This window comes from Orycteropus afer, unplaced genomic scaffold (genome assembly GCF_000298275.1).
Source record: "Orycteropus afer afer isolate SDZICR_OR568_19922 unplaced genomic scaffold, OryAfe1.0 scaffold00045, whole genome shotgun sequence".
Classification (NCBI taxonomy): domain Eukaryota; kingdom Metazoa; phylum Chordata; class Mammalia; order Tubulidentata; family Orycteropodidae; genus Orycteropus; species Orycteropus afer.
The window spans coordinates 2,460,412-2,483,336 of NW_006921632.1; the positions used below are offsets into that span (position 1 = coordinate 2,460,412).

The following is a 22,925-nucleotide window of genomic DNA, read 5'->3' on the forward strand; positions in this document are numbered from 1 at the left end:
CTTAAAAAAACCAAAACAAACAAAACAAACCAGGCTACTGGAGAATTTCTGTATTATCTGCTATGGGATGATGATTCCTGTTTTTAGACACGATGAAGATGGGCCTGTGACTGTGTAGGGAATGTTCATGTTCTAAGGAGATGCCTGCTGGAATATTCAGGATGAACTGTCATCATGTCTGCAACCTTCCTTCAAACGGGTCAGCAAAGAAAAAGCACATATTATTGGGAAATAGTAAAGATGGGACATTTACCAACTGTTGAATTCAACAACTACTGAATCTATATGGAGGGTATATGAGTATTTATCAGAGTATTCTTTCAACTTTTATATATACTTGAGCATTTTCATAATAAAAAGTTAATGAGAGTGGAAAAAAGAGAAGGTTGATGGTGAGGAAAAGAGCTCAGGCTGGCAGCTGAGGAGAGAGTGAGTTACAGGAGGGGGCAGGAGTGGATGCAGGTGAGGCTCCTGTGTGGTCCAGCTGATTGATGATGGGGTCTGGGCTCAGGTGGGCAGGCAAAGGAGGTGGAGGGTAGTGGGCAGGTGTTAACAACAGAACAGCTTTGCTGATGGGTTGGATGTGGGCAGCTGGGGAAATGATGGTGGTATTTCCCAGGGTGGGGACAACTAGAGATTTCCTCCCGGTGAGGAAATTAAGAGTTCTCTTTAGGCCATGTTCGCTTTGAGCTGTTCCATGGGAGGCGTCAAGAAGGCAGTTGGGTGGGGTCTGGGAGAGATCAAGGCTAGAGACACAGGTTTGGATACTTCAAGCCAGGGACTGGATGGGGCTATTCAGGAAGTGTGTCAGAAGAGAGAAGGGGTTTAGGGTGTGACCAGATTCTGACCCCAGGGTCAGAGTGGTTTTGGGGTGGTAGTCAGACTGTATCTAAATAGGGAGATGGAAGGCCTGGACCATGTGAGGAGGCTGGATGGAGCCAGGACTGGGTGGTGTCTGGATTGAGGAGAGGTGGGAGCTAAGGGAGCTGAGGGGACAAAGTTCACTGAGGTGGAAGCCAGGCTGACTGGACAGTAGTGGTGTTAAGTCATGTTCTGGTTACCTAGTGCCACTGACAAGAATATACCACAAATGGGATGGCCTTAACAAACAGGAGTTTATTCTTAAAATTTGGAGGCTTTAAGTTCAAGTTCAAAGTTCCAAGCTCTAGGGGCTGTGTGAAAGCCCCTCGACCTTGGGCTTCAGCTCTGCCTCTTGCTCCTGGCTCACTGAAGCTAGAGGCATCTTTTCACTCAGGCAGCTACTGGCTACTGAGGCTAACAAGCTAAAGGTCGACAAATAAAATGACACAGTCCCAATGTTACCAAACCACATGGCAGGCCATTAATTCAAGTCCACTGTAAGTCCCAAGGTCGGCAGAGCATGGCAGGCTGCTGAACAATGACACGGCTACATGCAGGGTCCAAGTGTGCTACAAGCTAGAGACCATTCCCCAAGGCTTCTGTTTATATACAGGAAGCAGACCATATTCCCTAAGGCAGCTACTCAGCTGCTTGTGGTAGATCCCACCACGGAGTTGACTGCCAATCTCATCATGGGGAATGACTACCACCAGCTGCCCAGCCACTCAACCAGGCCCAGCGAAGATGACACATAAACATAACTACCACATAACAAATCAAGAAGTGGAGAAGGTTTTGAGAGCAAAAGTGTGCATTCCAGATGCGATACAATGACTGTGAGGTGGTCTGAGGGACACTCATAAAGGAGGTGTTAGAAGGTTTGGGAGTCTCACTTGTGGGGAGAGTGGTCTTACTGTGTTCTTAGGGCCCAGCACAGGCACAGGGGGAGGTGAAGGAGTGATTGATTGAGGCCCTGGGTGCAGATGACATCACCTGGGGAGAAGAGGGGGAACCTTGGGGCCTTGGTGAGTTCCTCCTAGGAGGAAAAGGAAAGCCTTGCAGGGCTGCCTTCTTGCCTTTCTCCTGGGCACTCTGCATTGTGGTGCACAGTAGTGGCCAAGAGAGAGAGACGCTGTTACAAAGCCAGGAAGGACTCCAAGTGGGCTTGTTGTTGTTGTTATGTGCTGTTGAGTCAGCCCTGACTCATAGTGACTCCTCCTTGGGTTTCTGAGGCAGTATCACTATGGAAGTAGGATTGCCCAACCTTCCTTCCGAGGAGTGGCTGGTGGGTTTGAACCGCCAGCCTTCTGGTTAGCAGTCAAGTGCCTTAGCCACTATGCTACCAGAGCTCCCAAGTGGGCTTAGGAGAGCAGAAAGCTCCAGCGAGTGTGGCTGAAGGGAGAGGCTCTAGAGCTGGGGGAGCCCTGGATGTGGATGCAGGAGGTGGTGGTAGGCACTGTGAGGGGGGACGGTGGGGCACAGACCAGATCGCCCAGAATCTGGAAGTGTTTTGTGTGAAAGTGTACTCTTTGAGAAGTTAAATAGTAAAGTGAGGAGATAGGACAATATCTTCAGAAAACAGCAAGGTTTTTAGAACTGGAAGGAAGTGTAGGCCCACAATAAGGATCTAATACAGGGAGAACCTGCAGGTGTGATGGGGACAGGAGTGGAAGGTGAGTGGAACAGTGAAAAGCGTTAATTAAGAAAAAGGGGTTTCACATCCTAGAACCACAGAATCTTACCATTGGATGACTCTCTACCCAATCATTTCATTTTATTGATGGAGGAAATAGGCCAAGAGAGAGGCTTTACCCAAGGTCTCACCACTTCTCAGGAGAGAACCCAGCCTTCTCGTCCTCAGTCCTCATCTCTACTTGATTCTGCAGGTCTCTTAGGAGATACTGTGCCCAATGAGAGCTTTTCCCTGCCTGAGGGAAGGATGTGCTCAGCCCTGCCGGGGTCACACAACAGGCTCCATGCGCTTCAGAGTCAGATTTCACTACTGGTTGGTCATTCACTTGCCTGGGGTGGGTTTGAGGGAATCGCATGTGAAAAGCTGTAGGAGGGGCATGGTAGGGTGGTTCTCCCCTGTGCCAACCACGAATGAACCTGTGGTCTTGAGCAAGTCCCCGCCTCCCCTCCATCCGGTGGTACAATCAGTAAGAAGATTCTTTGCTGAGTTGGTTATGAGGACTTGAGGGATGATTAGGGTTTGGATGGCTAAACTCCTGGGGACGTGATGGGGGGCAAGGTAGGTTCTCCTCCCCAGAAGCCTCTCAGGCCTAGTCAGGCTGCTATCACTACAGCTACCTTGCCCCCCATCACATCCTCAGGAGTTTAGCCATCCAAACAAGTTTAAGTTTGGTCAGTAGCCAAGCACCTCAACCGCTATACAACCAAAGCGTTTCAATCTGGTTCTTTCCCCTAGAGTCAGCCTGCATCACCTGAATCAGCTACAAGGGCAGCTCTAAGATATCCTTGATCTGAAATCATTTGGGAGCTCTGGAAGAGGTAGGGCTGCTCTGGGGTTGGGCTCATTCTAGGGTGGGCTTCCTGGAGGAGGTGATTCTTTCCAAGCAGCCTCCTTGCTCCTCTATTCCTCAGCAGGAGAGCAGGAAGCGGGGTTCACTTGGCAGTTAGCCGTGCTGGCTCCGTTCACAGTTACAGGGAGTTAAAGGGAGAAGAAGGCACATTTCTCTGGCCTGCAGATGTTCTCTGTGTGTGCTCTATTTATGGTTTAAGTTTAGCCAAGACTCCTGGGAAGGCCGGAAGGAAGAAGCGGATCAGTTAGGTTGACTAGGAACTGCAAGAGGAGGAAGGTCAACAAGGAGAGGAGGAGAGCAATGGAATTTTTACTCTCCCAGGGCAATGTTTTAAGGAGCTCTGGTGGCACAGTGCCTAAGGCATTTTACTGCTTACCAGAAGATTGGCGGTTCTAACCCACCAGTCACTCCAAGGAACGAAGACAGAGCAATCTACTTCTGTAAAGATTCACCACCTTGGAAACCCAATGGCGGTCGCTATCAGTTGAATCGACTCAATGGCAGTGGGTTTAGGGCAATGTTTGCCCTGGAAAAGGGGTTACACAATTTTAAAGGGCCTTAATATTTTTATCACTAATCATTTTACTAAAAACGTCTATGAATTATTGCATAGGTCTTTGTGACACAAAATCTAGATTCAGTCTCTTGTTTCTGATTTCTGAAAATAGCCCGAGCAATTAAGGGGCTTTTGTCTTTCTAAAAGAAGCCTCTGGTGGTGCAGTGGTTAAGTGCTCAGCTCATAACTGAAAGGTTGGTGGTTCGAACCCTTCAGCTGCTCCACAGGAGATTTGGCAGTCTGCTTCCATAAAGATTTACAGCCTTGGAAACCCGAGGCATTTCTCTTGGGGAAATTCTAGTCTGTCCTATAGGGTTGCTGAGTCAGAATTGGCTTGACAGCAATGGGTTTGTCTTTCTAAAATAGCCAGGCTGCACTTGTTGGGTGCCACCAGAGCTCCGTAAAGTTACTCTTGTAAGGTGAGTTAAGTGCACCAACTCATAGTGACCTCAGGTATAAGAGAATGAAACATGCCTGGTCCTCTGACATCCCAAGGTAGGTATGTTTGAGCCCATTGTTACAGTCACTGTGTCATTCCATCTCGTTGAGGGTCTTCCCCTTTTTCTCTGACCCCCTATTTTACCAAGCATGATGTCCTTCTCCAGGGAATGGTCTCTCCTGATAATATGTCCAAAGTAAGCCTCTTTGGAGTGTTTGGCTATACTTTCTGCAAGACAGATTCATTCATTCTCCTGGCAGGTCATGGTATATTCACTTAAACATGTGTAAATAAATAGGGGGTTACACAGGCCCCACCCTGGCAACTGACCTCAGGAAGGGAGGGGGCTTGATGCAGTTAATCATGAATATCCATTTATTAGGTTGATCCTAACTATAAGGCCCCAGTGACCAAGGGACCCTAGACCTTAGAGTTCCCTCTTTGGGGCTTCTTGGATTGGTGAGAACATCCATGCACAGAAGAGGGTATGGCATGTCCCTGAGGACAAGGGAAACCTAGTTCTGGGACCTCTCTCAGACCTTGCCTGATGCATCCCTTTACCTGTATCCTTTCCAGTTAACATAAATGGGTAACTGTAAGTAAGGTAAGGAGCTCTGGCGGCATAGTGGGTAAGGCATTTGGCTGCTAACCAGGTGGTTGGTGGTGCCAACTCACCAGCTGTTCTGTGGGAGGAAGATGATGTAATCTACTTCTATAAAGATTTACAGCCTTGGAAACCCAATGGGGGTTGCTATGAGTTGGAAATGACTCAATGACAGTGAGTTTTTTGGTAAGTGTTCTGGTTACCTAGTGCCACTCTGACAGGAAATATACCACAAATGGGATGGCCTTAAACAGGAGTTTATTCTTACAATTTGGAGGGTTTAAGTCCAAATTCAAAGTGCCAGGCTCTAGGGGCTGGGTGAAAGCCCCTCAACCTTGGGGTCCAACTTTGCCTCCTGCTCCCGGCCCACTGGAGCTAGAAGGATTTCTTCACTCAGACAGCTGCTGAAGCTGAGAAGCCCCAAGGTTGACAAGGAAAAAGGCACAGTCCCGATGTTACCAAACCACATGGCAGGCCACTTAAGTCCATTTTAAGTCTCAAGGTCAGCAGAGCATAGCAGGCTGCTGAACAACGATGGCTACATACAGGGTCCACGCATGCCATAGGCTAAAGACTATCCTCAAGGCTTCTCCTTATATACAGGAAGTGGACCACATCCCAAAGGCAGCTACTCAACTGCTTGTGGTAGATCCCACCATGGAGTTGATTACCAGTCTCATCATGGGGAATAACTATCACCAGCTGCCCAACCACTCAACCAGGCCCAGCCAAGTTGACACACAAACATAACTACCACAGTGAGTAAGGTAACAGTCTCAATGATTTTTATGAGCCATTATAGAGAATTAAGCAACCCACAGGGGCAATGAGCCAGCAGGGGCTGACAGGACAGAGTTGACTTGTGAAGACTCCGCTCTGGGTGGCTGGGTGATAGGGCAAGGCTGCACAGGCAGTTGATGAAAGAGTATTCTAGCTTGTGTCTTAGTCCCAGGGGACTAGAGAGGGAGGAGCCCAGCTGGTCTGAAGTGTAGGGAGTTGTGCAGACTCCTGGGCCTGGGATGATTGGTCCCTGATGACTTGGCCCTGGGTAGCCCGGGAAGCTTTGACCTGGCTCAGGATAGCCAGGCATGAGGTCTGATTAACTCTGGGTGTTATGGTCAGAGAGAGAGAGAGAGAGGAAATGCCACGGAATTGATTGGCAACCAGGTATGGAGATGTGGGAAGGTGAGGCCTGGATCCATTTCCAGCTGGGAAATGGATTCATGCTGATCCTTGCCTCGCAGTCAGTGATAAAGATGGGGTTGCTCACTCTGCCCTTTTAGTGCACTTTGAGTCAGTGCCATCTTTTGTATTAGTCAGGATGCTTCTGGCAGGAAGTAATAGAAGAACCAACTCAAAATGGCCTAAACAATAAGGGGATTATAATTTCGCTGAACAAAATACCGAGAGGCGCAGTCTCAGGACTGATTAATTCAAAGGCTGAACACCTTATCTATTATCTTTCTGCTCAGCCATCTTCAGAATATTAGCTATTGTCCTCATGTTTGCCCCCTCGTGGTCACAAGACAGCTGCAGCAACTTCAAGCATCACACCCTCAGTAATGTCCAAAGGTTGCAAGAGAAAATTCCTTTCCCTGTGTTCCTCTAAGGGCAAGGAACTTTTCCCCCTTTCCCTCTCCCACACAGACATTACCTCACCTCTCATTTCCATAATTATATCACATGCTAGTTCTTTAACCAATCCCTGGCAAGAGAAGTAGCATTACTTTGATGGGATTAGCCTAAGATTTACCCTGGTGGTAGGCAGGTCGGGCCCCTCATGCTCACCAGCTGCCCACCACCTGAACAGAATGAACCAGCTTGTGTTGGCAGGCAAAACAAACTGGGCGTGGTTTGGGGGTAGATATGCAATGGTGGCTGCCATATATGACAAGCTGGGATAGGTGGCCTTGAATTCGGGTTATGTGTATGTGATCTGTCACTATAAACTGAGGGGGACAGAGAATTAGCTATATTCCCCATAGTACCCAGCACAGTCATTTGCACCAAATAGGTGCATCAAAAAGAATTAATTCAACTTACAAAGTAGTAATGATTGCTATAGAATAATTAGATATGATTACCTTGGCCAACGGCATTTCCAAATTAGTCTACTGTTAGGCTAGATATCACCTGTGAGCTGAATGAGATTTGATAAGTGGAGATGGATATGGACAAGAGTGGTAGCAGTGAGGTTAGATTTACATCCACCCCTCAATGAATTTGTGAAAACTGATTTGTGAATTTAGATGAAACTTTTGTGTAATTAGGAAATCGGCAATAAAACCCATATATTTTATCCTCATTGAAAACAGAGAAAAACTTGTAGTGGTAAGACAAGTGTTCAAATACAGCTCTGGCTGTATCTTAACTGAAGAGGACAGGCCTCTAGTTCTGTAAGGTTCATTGATTCTGGGCATCTCTCGCCTGCTGCCGACTCGGAGGGAGTGTTGTTGTTGTTGTTGTTATGTGCCGTCGAGTCGGCCCCGACTCATAGCGACCCCTCCTTGGGTTTCCGAGGCAGTATCACTACGGAAGTAGGATTGCCCAACCTTCCTTCCGAGGAGTGGCTGGTGGGTTTGAACCACCAGCCTTCTGGTTAGCAGTCAAGTGCTTTTGCCACTATGCTACCAGAGCTCCTGGAGGGAGTGTTAGAGGAGGAAAAAACCATCCTCCCAGAACCCGTTCAGCACGGACAGACTCGAGAACATGAGGCCCTTGGAATGAGTGTGGCAGTGACAAGCTAATGAGATGTCAGCAAAGGGGGTTTTCTCCTCGGAGCTGACCACCAATTGCCACCCTCCACGGCCCTACACCAGGGGGTCTATTTTCTCTTTACCTTCTGTTGCCCTTTATCTCCCAGACAGCTGTCCTGGCATTGGGCCCCAGGAGCCATCTGCCTGGGTCATCTCTGCCAGCAGTACCTTATGGCCTTGGCGGACAGAAGCTGACCCTCCTGGCTGCAGCGCTAAGAGGAGTGATGCCCAGGTGTGAGCTATCCTATCTGCACACTGGCTGGTGTCTTGTCAGCAGGAGTCCAGGCAGGTGGCAGCAGCTGTCCTGCAAGGACACTGTATCTCCCCATGAGCTGAGACTTGATTCATGGAGCTCAGAGGGAGAACTCCTCACTAAGGAAGCTACAGCCTGGATAGTGGGGACCAGCTGGCTTTGCCATGCTGGATCAGTGTACCGACTCCTGGGCTAGGAAGGGGGCTCCTGGGAGGTGTTCTGACAATCACTGGCCTAATGAGATCTTTCTGCTGCCCCATTCAGTGCTCCAAGTGAGGGCTGCCATTGGTGGGCCTCATGCTTAACAGTGCAGGATGTGACCCTTCTCCCTAGAGCCACAATGGCCACCAGGTGTTGAGCTGACTTTCCAGGCACTGCTGAGAAGCAGCCTGCAGAGCTGAGAGAGCATTCTGGGGTCAGATTTCAGTTCTGCCACTGGCTCTGTAGCCTGAGGCTGGATATTTAATCTCTCTGAGCTTCCATTTCCTCAGCTGTGGCAATGGGTATAATGACATCACCTCACAGGTATTGTGAAGATTACAAAAACACCAGCAATGTGAACACACATATCTCTTCTTCCCAGTCTCAGCCCCGACTGGCCTCCCTTCCCCTTCTACAAGTCCACTCGCTGCCACACAGCCTCCTACAAGCTAGAGGCTTGAAGACAGGGCTCTCTCCAAGCTGTATTGAAAAATTTTTTTGACCCAACTGGCCAGTCTCTGGCCTGGTAGTGGGCAGATGGCTAGATTCCTGCTGAAGCAGAGGTATTTGCCTGGTGCTTCCTAGACACTTGGGTACCTGGGCCCCTCAGAGCCACTCTCTCTCAGCCCACTCCAGCTCAAAGCAGTTCTGCCTGGACCACTCAGTCCCTCAGTGGCTGGCAGCCTCCTGGGGTGGAAGCAGCTTGCTTCTCTGGTCAGGTTAGGTGAGGGCAGGCAAATCAGCCCTCTGTCCAGACAGCCAGAGTCTGGGGCCACAGGCAGTCCCAGGAGCCAAAGGCTTGGGCTTTTTCCATTTATTCCCATCAAGTCTCCGCGGCTTTGCTGCAGCCCTGAGTCCAGACTTTTCATTTGTGCTCAAGGGCAGATCAGATGATTGTCAACCATGAAGCAGTGACCTAGACCTTGGGGTATATTTGTTCTTGCTGCAGGCTAACTTCTATTCACTCTCCCTGCCAGTACAGGAGGGGGAAAATCATCATTACAAGGACAGATCCCTTCAAACCACTTGCACTTTGCTCCTCCAATTCCCCAGACTCTTTTGCTGGAATTTTTCTTTTTTCAGCTAAACTCTTATCTTACCTTCCCTTTCATCTCACATTGCTTGCTGCTGCTGCTTAAAGCTTTCCAACCTGTTTCACGTGTAGAAAAGAGTTGTATTTGCGAGGGTTACTGAGGGGTAAGCCAAGGGGCTGCTTCCGGCTCCCAGGTCCCACCAGGCCAGTCTGATGGCTGAGGGATCATGTATCACATCCTCAGGGTCCCTGCTTGGGAAAGTCTGCTTGGCGAATGACCTCTCAGGTATCACGAGGTGAGCCACACTTGGCTAAACCAGATGGCTTATCTACTCCTTCTCCTCCGGGGTGTCCTATTCCCTGCAGGGCTTGCACTGTGGTTATTAGAGATCTCCAGGGTGGGGAAGGTCTCCACGTGTCCTTCTGGCCGCTGGCTGGCCTCCCCAAGGTTCATTTTCCTCCCTGACCCTCTATGGTTGGGCTGTAGGAGGAACCTCGCCCATCTGATAAGCAGCAAAAGCTTTTTGCTCCAGGATGGAGCCAAGCTGGGCCTTGCCCTGTGCTCTGGTTACCTAGTGCCGCTCTGACAAGAAATATACCACAAATGGGATGGCCTTAATAAATAGGAGTTTATTCTTACAATTTGGAGGCTTTAAGTCCAAGTTCAAAGTGCCAGGCTCTAGGGACTGGGTGAAAGCCCCTCAACCTTGGGGTCCAACTCTGCCTCCTGCTCCCGGCCCACTGGATCTAGAGGCGTTTCTTCACTTACACAGCTGCTGGCTGCTGAGGCTGACAAGCCCCAAGGTTGACAAGTAAAAAGGCACAGTCCTGATGTTACCAAATCACATGGCAGCTCTGCCTCCTGCTCCCGGCCCACTGGATCTAGAGGCGTTTCTTCACTTACACAGCTGCTGGCTGCTGAGGCTGACAAGCCCCAAGGTTGACAAGTAAAAAGGCACAGTCCTGATGTTACCAAATCACATGGCAGGCCATTAACTTAAGTCCATTGTAAGTCCCAAGGTCAGCAGAGCATAGCAGCCTGCTGAGCAACGACACAGCTACATGCATAGTCCAAGGGTGCCATTCCCAAGGCTTCTCCTTATAAACAGGAAGCAGACCACATTCCCTAGGGCAGCTACTCAGCTGCTTGTGGTAAATCCCACCACGGAGTTGACTGTCAGTCTCATCATGGGGAATAACTACCACCAGCTGCCCAGCCACTCAACCAGGCCCAGCCAAGTTGACAAACAAATGTAACTACCACACCCTGCCTTGAAGGGCACAAGACCACAGTGCCCTCACGATGGTGCTATAAAGCCATCCTGAGCAGAGCTGGAGTATCTCAGGCAGCAACTGAGGCAGTGGCATGCTGTGCTCGCACTCTCGGCTGCTCTCCTCAGAGGAAGGGAGCTGAAATGGGTCATGGGGAAGGGGCGCAAACGTTAGTGTTAACAAGAAAGAAGGTACCTGAGGATCATGGGAACAAGGTCAGTCATGGAGCAAAGGAAAATACACCTGCAGCTCTGCGTGCCTGTGTACCACCACCCTGCCTACCCATCTCCAGACACCTGTTAGGCATTTCCACTGAGGGAATCCCAAGCGTCAAAACTAGTTCCTCCCTGCTGGGGGAAGCCTGGCCCTTTGGTCATTGTGGTCCTTTCCCATAGCTTAGTTCAATGTTATAAGCCAAATCACTGGAACAGGAACACCAGTCACCAAGCTCTCTAGCAACCACATCTCATGCCCTAAGCTTGCCTCAGTCCATCTGCTTATAACTCTTGTCTCCTTCAAGAACCATACCGCTTCAGCTTGAAGAAGGCTCCAAATGAGGGAATTCTCCCTTCTTAACTAGACATTTCATCTTCCTCAACTTTTCTTATTCCCCTGCTCAAAAATCTTCAAATATTTTCCATAACATACACTGGATCAAGTACCAATACTACAATCTATAACTATTTTGTCTCAGCCAGGCCAGCTCCACTTTCTCCAAGCAAAAACCCAAGTGTCAAAATCTTATTTGCCATTGTAGGTTTGCCTAGGGAGCTCTGGTAGCATAGTGGCTAAGGCACTTGACTACTAACCAGACGGGACGGGAGCTCTGGTAGCGTAGTGCCTAAGGCATCTGACTGCTAACCAGAAGGCTGGAGGTTCAAACCCACCAGCCCCTCCTCGGAAGGAAGGTTGGGCAATCTATTTCCGTAGTGATACTGCCCTGGAAACCCAAGGAGGGGTCGCTATGAGTCAGGTCTGACTCGACAGCACATAACAACAGGTTTGCCTAAATATAGAGCAAATCAGCATGATTCCAAGCTCTTGCCATATGACTAATATTTTATTAAAGACCAACAGCAATAGTTCCAGTGGTATGGCTGATTTGAATTTTGGCTCCATTATTTACTAGCTGTTACCTAACCCCTTGAAGGAGCTCTAGTGGCACATTGGTTAAAGCATTCAACTACTAACCAGAAGGTTGGTGCTTCAAACCCACCAGCCTCTCCAGGGAGAAAGATTAGCAGTTTCTACTCTGTCCTATAGGGTCACTGAGTCTTAATCGACTTGATGGCAGTGCGTTTGGCTTTTTTTCTTCTTTTTGATACTCCCTTATTACTACTCCACGTGTGGGAATAGCAGACCAAAGACATCTGGAGACTATTAAAATGCAGTAACTGAAGCTGCACCACAGACCCACAGAACCTGCACTTTAATATCACAGGTAATTCATATCATTTGAGAAGCACTGGACCTAACTGATCTGAGCTAGTGTCCTTCATTATAAAATGATTTTTATCACCACCATTCATCTTCTCAGGTATAAATAAAAAAAACAAAAGCCCCTTGGCACAGTACATGGCACACAGTAGGCACCTGGTCAGGTCCTCTACCAGGCTCAACTGGTCTTGAATAAGCAGGTCAAATATTTAGTATGACAGAGAAGCCAGTTTGCCATTTAAAAATGAAACATCACTTTTATTGACATTAAAGGGCCACAGGACAGTTTTACAGGACAACAGAAATAAGAGTCCCAAAACAACGGAGTGTACAATTGCAGCAGACAGATTAATACTCTTCACCCTCATCCTCTCCTTCAGCACTATCTGCTCCAACCTCCTCATAATCCTTCTCAAGGGCAGCCATGTCCTCACGGGCCTCAGAAAACTCTCCTTCCTCCATCCCCTCACCCACGTACCAGTGAACAAAGGCACGCTTGGCATACATCAGGTCAAACTTGTGGTCCAGGCGAGCCCAGGCCTCAGCAACAGCTGTGGTGTTGCTCAGCATGCACACAGCTCGCTGAACCTTGGCCAGGTCTCCACCAGGTACCACAGTAGGAGGCTGGTAATTAATGCCAACCTTAAAGCCAGTGGGACACCAATCCACAAACTGGATGGTACGCTTGGTCTTGATAGTGGCAATGGCAGCATTGACATCTTTGGGAACCACATCACCACGGTACAACAGGCAGCAAGCCATGTATTTACCATGGCGAGGGTCACATTTCACCATCTGGTTAGCTGGCTCAAAGCAAGCATTGGTAATCTCTGCTACAGAAAGCTGTTCATGGTAAGCTTTCTCAGCAGAGATGACAGGAGCATATGTGGCCAGAGGGAAGTGGATACGAGGATAGGGCACCAAGTTGGTCTGGAATTCTGTCAGATCGACATTCAGGGCACCATCAAATCTGAGGGAAGCAGTGATGGAGGACACAATCTGGCTAATAAGGCGATTAAGGTTGGTGTAGGTCGGGCGCTCAATATCAAGGTTTCTGCGACAGATGTCATAGATGGCCTCATTGTCTACCATGAAGGCACAATCTGAGTGCTCCAGGGTGGTGTGGGTGGTGAGGATGGAGTTGTAGGGCTCAACTACAGCTGTGGAAACCTGGGGGGCGGGGTAAATGGAGAACTCCAGCTTGGACTTCTTGCCATAATCTACAGAGAGGCGTTCCATCAGCAAAGAGGTAAACCCAGAACCGGTTCCTCCACCAAAGCTGTGGAAAACCAAGAAGCCCTGAAGACCTGTGCACTGGTCAGCCTGCAAAAGAAAAAATGCTTTAATTTTAGTGTTAAGAGACATCTGATGAAAGGTGCAACAACTTCTTTGAACCCATGTCTTTTTAAATCTTCTAAGATTTGGTATGAAAGTAGCATAAAGAACTTCTACATATTAAGTGATTCAGAGAAACTTTTCAGAGTCAAAACTTTTTTGGGGAAAAATTCTGCCAAAAGGGCTATTTTATCAGTTGGAGAGCTACCAAGGGCAGGCCCAGAACCACTAGCCTGGTACAATGGACGCCTCACAAAGATTTGGCAAATGCTTTCTGAGCTGGAGAACTAAGTTCCAATGCCTTGGCACTGGAGTCAGACTACATCTGGATCCAGCTCTCCCAGTTCCTACCGTGTGACCTTAGCCAAACCCCTGATTTCCATCTCAGTTTTCTATTTATTATATGAGGATGACAGTAATGTACCTAAGGTTACTGAGAATTAAATGAGGCCATGGAATAGTGCTTGACATAGTAAGTTCTTAGTATATGGCGCTACATACCCTCCTCACATATAGACATGGTTATGTTCCAAAGACCAGGTTGTTACAGGAAAATTATCCAAAAATGGAGGATGATGACATCATTCCATAAATGCCAAATCACAAAACTCTCAAACCATTGAGACTCACAGCCCAGCCACATTGACACCTAGCTACACAGCATTACTCCAGATCATATCTTGGCATCTGTTACCATCAGACACACACACTGTTATTGTGCAAAATCGTTGGAATGTTTTTTTTTTTTTTTTTTTACTATTGTTGTAAATGTGAAACATTGAAAAACGAGATTGTCGATAAGTGAGTAGGTATGGTTATAGTTATCTGGAAAATTACTCATTCTGGGAAAGGTAATTTACTACCATAATTCTATGAGAACTCATATTGCTACAGCTTTCCACCACTTAAATTGGCAATTCCACCTGCCAATCTACTACTTTAAGAATGATCTTGACCTTCAAGACAAGGTATTTTGTTGACAGCACCTACTTCTCAAAAGGTACCCAGAGATTCAAGCACATTTTCTATTGATGGCTCACCTCCCATATTTTGTGGGTCCACACTCTGAAATAACAGCTTGAGATCAATGTACAAGGCAACCCTAGCTTACTCATTACATCTATTAGCTTCTTATAGACACTGCAATAATGCCAAGGACAAACAAATGTTTTTGGTAGTTAATGACCTTCACTCCAGAACCCCCAAAGGCTTTCACTAGGTTTATTCGTCCTAAAGGCAGGTCCTGATTTCCAAGTCAGTGCTTGTAGCTGCACTTTGATTTGCAAACATAGGAACCATTAATCCAGTTTTGCTGGGAAGACGATAAACATCTGAAAAAAGCATGAACCAGGAATGATGCAATATCATTCTTTTTAGAACAGACCAGTTGTGGCCAGTCTTAGTATAATGTGATTTTGATGAAGAGTGACTCTACTCAGGCATTCGAATGCCTGAGTAATCACTTACAAGCTACCCACACACCTAAGAAGAGCAAAGGGTCACCTGATTGCTGGGCTCTTAATTAAATTAAAATGGTCCAAACAGAACACTTCCAACTTGACTAAAATGAGTAAAGTTGCCAGAGACTTTCCTGCTGCAGGGTCAGGCCACACTGCCCTTGAGCTCTGGTAAAAAAGCAAGGGCACTGTTCATTTTTCTTGTGATTATACCTCAGTATCTTCAGAGTTGCAATACTTGCTCTACTTTCTTGAGCGTTTCCAGTCAGTGTTACTGACTTCTGCTCTGAACTTTCTGTACTAACATAAGGCAAGAGCCTGGATTTTTCTAAAAAATGAATTCTATCAATTAGTTACATGTAGCAACCAGCTACCTACTTACTCAGTGTGACTAAGATGACCTAAAAAGGGATGCCTCAGCTTGAAGCAAGAAAGCTGCCTCGTTAACACGAACAAGGACGTGTAATGGCCTTAAATGTCATAGGCTATGCAGTCTCTCTGGTTCTCACCTTGATGACAGGGAACCTGCCCTCACTGAGTGAGTACCATGGCCCAAATCTGCTTTGAAAGACACACAGGAACAGGCAAAACAACACTTACCCTGGGCCAAGTCATTGTCTCATAACCAAGGACCATGTGGTTTAGAAGTCCAGTTATTAGTGATCATTCTAAGTCTCACTTTAGTATGCAAAGAATGATTCCTAGTTTGGTCTCTCTTAAAAATTGTAAGTGAAATCTCTCCTTCCCCATTAAATAAGATATTGTATTTACCAGCTTGCGAATTCTGTCCAAGACAAGGTCAATGATCTCCTTGCCAATGGTATAGTGCCCCCGGGCATAGTTGTTGGCAGCATCTTCCTTGCCTGTGATGAGCTGCTCAGGGTGGAAGAGTTGGCGGTAGGTGCCAGTCCGAACTTCATCTGCAAAAGGAAAACAAAATAGCCACCCATCACTAACAACCTGCACAAGCCTGTTTATCCCTAGAAGGGACCACTGGGGGCCTCCAGGATTTCACTTGGGCTACTGAGTTCAACTCACCAATGACTGTGGGTTCCAGGTCTACAAACACTGCCCTGGGAACATGCTTGCCAGCGCCCGTCTCACTGAAGAAGGTATTGAAGGAGTCATCTGCTACCCCAATGGTCTTGTCACTTGGCATTTGGCCATCAGGCTGGATGCCATGTTCCAAACAGTAAAGCTCCCAGCAGGCATTGCCAATCTGGACACCAGCCTGGCCGACATGGATAGAGATGCACTCACGCTGTGGGAAGACAGGAAGTCAGAATATGACATATCAGTTGGGACACTTAGGAATGATTCACAACTAAGTAACCACTTAATCTTCAGGATAAATGACCACCTTTCTGGAGGCCACTATTACCCAGGGACTATTTCACAAGCACCAATCTTTGAAGACCTAGTTCTGGGAAAATGCTTTGGAACACCAAAGATAATTAGCTACTAGGTGTGATGCCACCAACACTGTTGCTAAAGAGCCAAGGTAGGCAAACCCCACGTTTATCCCTAACTGTGAGGGAAGGATCAGCATAAATCTGATTCCCAGCTAGGAATGGATCCAGGGCTCTCCTTCTCACATCTCGTACCTGGTTGTCAATCAGTTCTGTGGTATTTCCTCTCTCTCTGACCCTAACCACTCAGTTTGTTCAGACCTCATGCCTGGCTATTCTGAGCCAGGTGATCATGGGCCAGCCCCACTACAATAACTCTCCTTCATCGATTGCCCATGTAGCCTTTCCTTATCATTCAGCCAGTCAGAGCTTGGTCTACACAAATCCACTGTGCACTGCCAGCCCTGAAGGTTTGTTAATTCTCTGGAATGGCTCAAGAAATTCATAGAAACTGTTACTATACCCATTTACTATATCCAGAAAGGATATATGTGAAGAAACGCATCAGGCAAGGGTCTTGGGAGAGATCCCAGAAGGAGGCTTCTATTGTTACCAGGGACTTGGCAAATCCTATCCAGTGCATGGATGTTCTCACCAATATATGAGGCCTCAATAAATATGCATGATGGGAGCCTTAATGAATAGTCATGATCAATCCAATCGATAAATATGCATGACTGCATCATGCCCCCAGGTATGGGGCCAGTGTAGCCCTTATGGTAGTTGCTATTTTAAAAAGACAAAGAACACCTTAATTACTCAAGCTACTTTCAGAAAATCAGATACAAAAAGCCAAATCCACTTCTTGGTTCCACCCTAGGCAAGGCCAACACCCTTTCTTAGTAGTCATATTAGATATTCAAGGTCAGGCTTCCACCATTTCAGAATGACACAAACTGCTCTATAGTGATACATTTTCTCTAGCTCTTGGGAAATATGCCTGCTGATTCCTTAAACACATGAAAATTCCCCTTGCAGCTCTGATTCATTCTCTGTGTGATTGTGTAAGTAGTGGGCTCACTCTGGTCCCTCTTTAATCCTATTCTTTTTTAAAAGACAAGAGCTTCTCCCTCTTTCCTCTGAAATCAGCTTAAACCAGCAAACTACAGCCACATGACTCAGGGAGAAAGTGCTAGATAAGCAGCAGTTAAATTTTGAAAGTTGTGGTCAGATGCAGCCTGCGGAAGAATTTAATCTTTAGGAAGAACATTTTTCCTTCATCATCAACAAATCATTGACACATGTTAATGAAGTGTCATCAAGACTAGTGACATTAAGAAATCAGCTACTCCCTAGCAAAACGTAAGAAAAAAGGCACTGTGAAGAAAAGCTTATGGTTTCAAGATTCTGAAGATATTAGAGAAATGTTTATTTTCCTTTTACTTGCTAAGAATGGTCATTTGGAAGTTACCAAAATCATTCCTACTTAGCAAAAATAATGAGCACAGAATCTGTATCAAAAGACTTCACAGAAAAACAAAAAAGAATGTTTATATTTCATCAACCAGATTAGCTACTTTTTAGACTGGCAGAGGACTTTCAAATTATTCACACCAAAAATCTCCCATTACATTTTCCCCTGAATAATAGAGGTTTCAAGTTTTTAAAAGCTGTGAGAAACGAAAGAAAACTCAACACCAGCTAAGTTGTCAAAGGGCCTAGTTTCATAACCCAAGATAATACAACCCCTGAAACACTCACCTTTGACTTATGATCTCACTCCTTCCCACCTACACTCTTCATAAAACAACCATGGTCTCCACGTCAGCAATTACAAGCTCAGTATTACCTGTGCCTACTCATCCAGCTCTAGGGCTGTGGGAGAATGAGCTATTTGTTACAATGAGCCCATGATTCTTTACCATTGCATCATATTTACCTTTAACTGGACTTTGGAAATTCCAGCCACAGAAAGCTGAAAATAACCAGAGCTCCACCCACAAGGGGCCTCAGGCCCGCAGAATAAAAGTACCTGAGCAGATCCTCTCATCCTAAAGAAGCTGTTCTTCGGCTGAAACCTTGAGTCCAAAACTTTCTTTCATTGCTCACCAGTCTAAGCTACTTTCTAGAAGCTTAGCAGATAAAGTCAGTGGCCACCGTTTGCCCCCATTTCCCCTAGGCACTTGGAAGAAACAGGACACAGGGATGGATCCATTTTAGTATAGTTTTAAGTGGGTAAGCAGCCACTGACTACATAGGTCTGCGGCTGCTGTTCTTCTGCCCTTCAGTACAATACCCACTGCTTTCTCAATCATGCTTTTACTAGTTATCTTTTTTTGTCTTGCTTGTTGAAAGGTACTAAGGCAAGTCGTTACAGTAGTCAGCCTGTGCCTGGATATGAGGATGGCCGTTTTCAATACTTTTGGAAGCTATATAGAAAACACCAGTGGTGTACAACTTCCTATGTCTTGAAAAGCAAAATAAAAATACATTATCAGTACCAGTTTATTCTGGGCTTTCATAAGAACACCTTTTATGGATTCGTTTTAAAAACCTCCCTTAAGTAGAAAGTTTTAGCTACAAACACTGCCCCGCCCCCCACAAATTAAAAACCAGAAATGTAGGATTAGACATGTGATAGTTAATTATTCCCTTCAAAGGAGGGGCCCACCTCCCTCTTTCAGGTGGAAGGGTGTAATTGATAGCTCTGCCGCGAACCGGCCACAGGTGACTCAGCGGCGAGTCACGGGGCGCTGGAGAGGTGGCGCTGGGGAGTGTTCGCACCTTCAGTGCGGGAAGTGCTGGAGACAACCTGCCCATTCACTTTCCGGTATCCCGGTGTTTACGGCAGTGGGAAGGTGAGGTCATTTGAGGAAGCTGGGCGGGGGTCGATTTTTTAGTTTCTTCAGATCCTAGGGGGGCCAAACGTAAAGGCTTCCCGTCCTTTTTTGGACGGTGGCGGGCCTTGGGATCAAGGGGGCTTTCCACTTCCACCGAGGACAGAGTCTGGATCGCGCCTTCGAGCCGGAAACACTGGAGGATAAATAGGACATCTCCGCACCCCCAGTCCCGCCACCAGACGCGCGTTTGGCCACAGGCGCCGGGTGCAGTCCGGGCGCGGTCCCACGTGCAGCCGGGGGCTCTACTGATCCCGCCGCCCTTGGGACCGCGAGGTCCGTCCCCACCACGCGCCCGGGGCGACGTTCGGACCAGCGCATTCCTGGAGTCCCCACTCACCATGATGGGACTTGTAAGGGCTCCGCGGGGATAGAGAAGACGAGAGGACGGCGACAGGAACCTCCCGCTAACAGACTACCTAGGAGTCCGGGGGAGAAGTAGTGAGAGAGCGCGGCCCCGCGGGGCCCTATATACCCTCTCCAGGCCACGTGTAGGGAGGGCGGGCACAGGACCGCGGGCCGGGTGGGGAGGGTGCGCGGCGCTGATTGGTGGGTTCAAAAGTTCAAACCAAACTACTCTTTTGGAAGGAGTCAGAGGATCTAGGAAGGGGCGTGGAGAAAGGAAGAGGATGGAGTCGGCTTGTGGAAGGAAGAGGAAGGGGCGTCTACACTGTCCTCAGTGGGTGCATGGAACGTCAGATGGGCAAAGCCAAAAAGTTGTAGAGCGTCAGGTAAACCCTGCGGCGGCTGGAGCCCTGGAGGGAAGCCCCTTCCACCGCCCGGCCAGTCCCAGCTGGCCCCAGACCCTCAGAGGGGCGGTCTGCGTAGCTTCCAGCCAGTCACCTCCGTACAACTCCCTAAAAGGCCTGGCCTGCGCGTCACCCGCCCTCACTGCACGGCCTCAGAGCCGCACCCTCCCGCCATGGAGCGGCCGGTTCCTTTTCCGCGAGTCTGGCGCCTCCCGGCACCCCTAGCAGGGACTGAGGGCCTTGGCCTCCCACCCCCGCAACTGAGAGATTTCCAGTAGAGAGAGCCTTGTTCCCTATTCTAGGTCTTAATTACTCACGAAGGAGTTTTGAATCTCTTATTTCAACCTTGTTGGTTGCTTTTCTTTATTCGTTTTCCAGTCTCTTTGAATGAACGCAGTTCCTGATAATTCGTTCACATCTCCTCCCGCTAGGTGCAAACCCAGTTTTCCCCGCCCCCCAGTGCATTATAATAACAGCTCACGTTTATTTATTGTTTACTATTCAGTGTAGTGAGGTCTGGTGGCGTAGTACCTAAGGCATTTAACTGCTAACCAGAAGGCTGGTGGTTCAAACCCACCAGCCACTCTTGGGAAGGCAGATTGGGCGATCTACTTCCGTAGAGATAACCGCCTCGGAAACCGAAGGAGAGGTCGCCATGAGTCCTGAACGACTCGGTGGCAGTGAGTTTTTTTTTTTTTTTTTTTCTTTCTGTATGCAGGGTAGTTGGCTTTTTAACACGACATTATCGCGTATCATCATACCACATACCCTGTTGAGTTATCTTCATTTTACAGACGAGGGAAATGCAGTGACCATCCTACCAAAGGTTTATTTCTCAGAAGTTTCCTTTATTTCAGTTGTTTTTCTTTCTCTTCAACTTCATTATGTTATCTTAGCTCTTAATCAAATTGCTTAACCATCTCTAGACAATAGTTTATGGAAGTGTTCAGAGTACAAAACTAACTGTTAAACATAACAGAAGTTACAAGCGTTTTTTCTCTTAGCAGGAAAAGGCAAAATGAAAGCAAAACTGGGTTTTGGATACAGAATAGGCAGAATTCAAGATCAACTCCAGTCCATACACACAAAATGGATTCTGTGGAAATATGTGCCGAGATTCTTTTTCAATTAGAAATGCTCATTGAGCATCTATTGTATGCCAGGATATTCTGGAATAACTTACTGTTTTCATCTGTTAGTAGAGCTTTTCAATTTTTATTATTTATAGCTACCCTTCCTTGGGTTTCTGAGGCGGTATCTCTATGGAAGTAGATTGCCCAATCTTCCTTCCTAGGAGTGGCTGGTGAGTTTGCTTCTGGTTAGCAGTCAAAAGCCTTAGGCACTAGCCACCAGAGCTCCTCAATTTTACTATTTTTAAAATTCATTCCACAAGGTTCTTGGCAGCACAGTTTCTTGGTGCTTGGAGAGCATATGTGAACAAAACTGACTTAAGGAGCTTACATTCTTGAGGGAGGAAGAAAGACAATGAACATAGTAAGTAAATTACATAATTTGTTAGAAGATAAAGAATGCTGTGGGAAAATATAGAGCAAAAAGAAATTGGAGTGCTAGGGAAGCGGGTCGGACTAAACTCACTGTCGTGGATTCGGATCTGACTCATAGTGACCGCTTCTTGGGTTTCTGTGGTGGTATTACTACAGAAGTAGATTGCCCAGTCTTCCTTTCCAGGAGTGGCTGGTGGGTTTGAACCACCAGTGTTCTAGTTAGCGGTCAAATGCCTTAGGCACTAAGCCACCAGAGCTCCCTCAATTAAAATGTGAGATTTTAACAAAGATTTGAAGGTCAAGAGAGGTTAGCTAAGCTGCTACCTGGGAGCAAAGGCCCTCAGACGAGTGAGCCTTCAGTGTTTCTAGAAAGAAAGCAAGGAAGGCAGAGTGGCTGGAAAGGATGAATTGTAGGATATAGGTCAGAAAGGAAATGGGGAGCCAGCTCTCTTAGTTCCTAGGCTTGTGAGGCTGGCACAGGACCAGGCAGTATTTCATTCTGTTGTATGTAGGGTTGCTATGAGTTGGAGCTGAGTCGGCGGCACCTAACAACAACAACAAGAAGAAACCACTGTGAGTCTTGCAACTTTTACTCTAACATGGCTCTGCACTGTGGGATTTGGAACTGGAAAGTGACATGATTTGATTCACTTTTTTTAAAAGATCATACTGGAGAGCATGACCAAAGAAAAGTTGATGTTTTGAGTTGTGGTGTTGGCAAAGAATGCTGAAAGTACCGTGGACTGCTTTAAGAACTAACAAATCTGTCCTGGAGGAAGTGCAGCTGGAATGTTCCTTGGAGGCAAGAATGGTCAGACTTCATCTCACCACTTTGGTCATGTTGTCAGAAGGGACCATTCTCTGGAGAAAGATGTCATGCTTGGTAAAGTGGTGGGTCAACAAAAGCGGCCCTCAAGAAGATGGATTGACACGCTGGGCTGGCCGCAGCCATGGGCTCAGGTATAGTAGGGATCGTGAGGCTGGCACAGGACTGGGCAGTGTTTTGTTCTGTTGTATATAAGGTCACTATGAGTCGGAGACAACTTGACAGCACTAACAACAACTGGAGAGCAAAGGTAGAAGCAGAGAGACATCTTAAGATGATGATGGTTGCAGCAATCCATTGGAGAGATGACTAAGGCTCAGGCCACAGTGGTAGCAGAAGAGGTAGAGAAAAGTAGTTGGCATTGGTTACAATGTAAAGATAGGACCAAAATGATTTCCTAAAAGCTTACATGTGGGTTGTGAGGGAAAGAGAAGTCAAGGATTAAATATGTTAAGCTTGAGTGAACATAAATTTGCCATCAGTAGATGCAGAAAGTCTGCAAATGGGGCAGGTTTGGAGGTGGGATATTAGGGGATGGTTAAGTCGAGATGTCAGCTTCCATGTGGAGGTGGAGATGTTTAGTGCAAAGTTGAAAATACATGTCTGGATTTCACAGGCAAGAAATCTGGGCTAGAAATATATATTTAAATACCATCTGAAAGTTATGCCACAAGGTGAGATCACAAGGGTGTGAGTGTAGATACAGAAGAAAAGAAGATCAAGGACAGAGCCCCTGGAGAAGAAGCAAATCCAGCAAAAGGACCCTGAGAAGGACCAGCCAGTGAGTCAAGAGGAAAACCAAGAGTATGGATCTGCAAACCAAGTCAAGAAGGATTGATCAGTAGTATCATA

At 47.1% G+C, this 22,925-nt stretch overlaps 1 protein-coding gene across 1 annotated transcript in view; it reads right to left on the reverse strand.

Annotated features, from left to right (window-relative positions):
- Positions 1 to 12,303: 12,303 nt before the first annotated feature.
- The window catches only part of LOC103194448 (tubulin alpha-1C chain-like), a 91,478-nt gene continuing 80,856 nt past the window's right edge, over positions 12,304 to 22,925 (reverse strand). Inside the window, 3 exon segments of the mRNA XM_042780560.1 lie at positions 12,304 to 13,278; positions 15,519 to 15,667; positions 15,786 to 16,008. Of these exon segments, the coding sequence (XP_042636494.1) occupies positions 12,304 to 13,278; positions 15,519 to 15,667; positions 15,786 to 16,008 (1,347 nt within the window).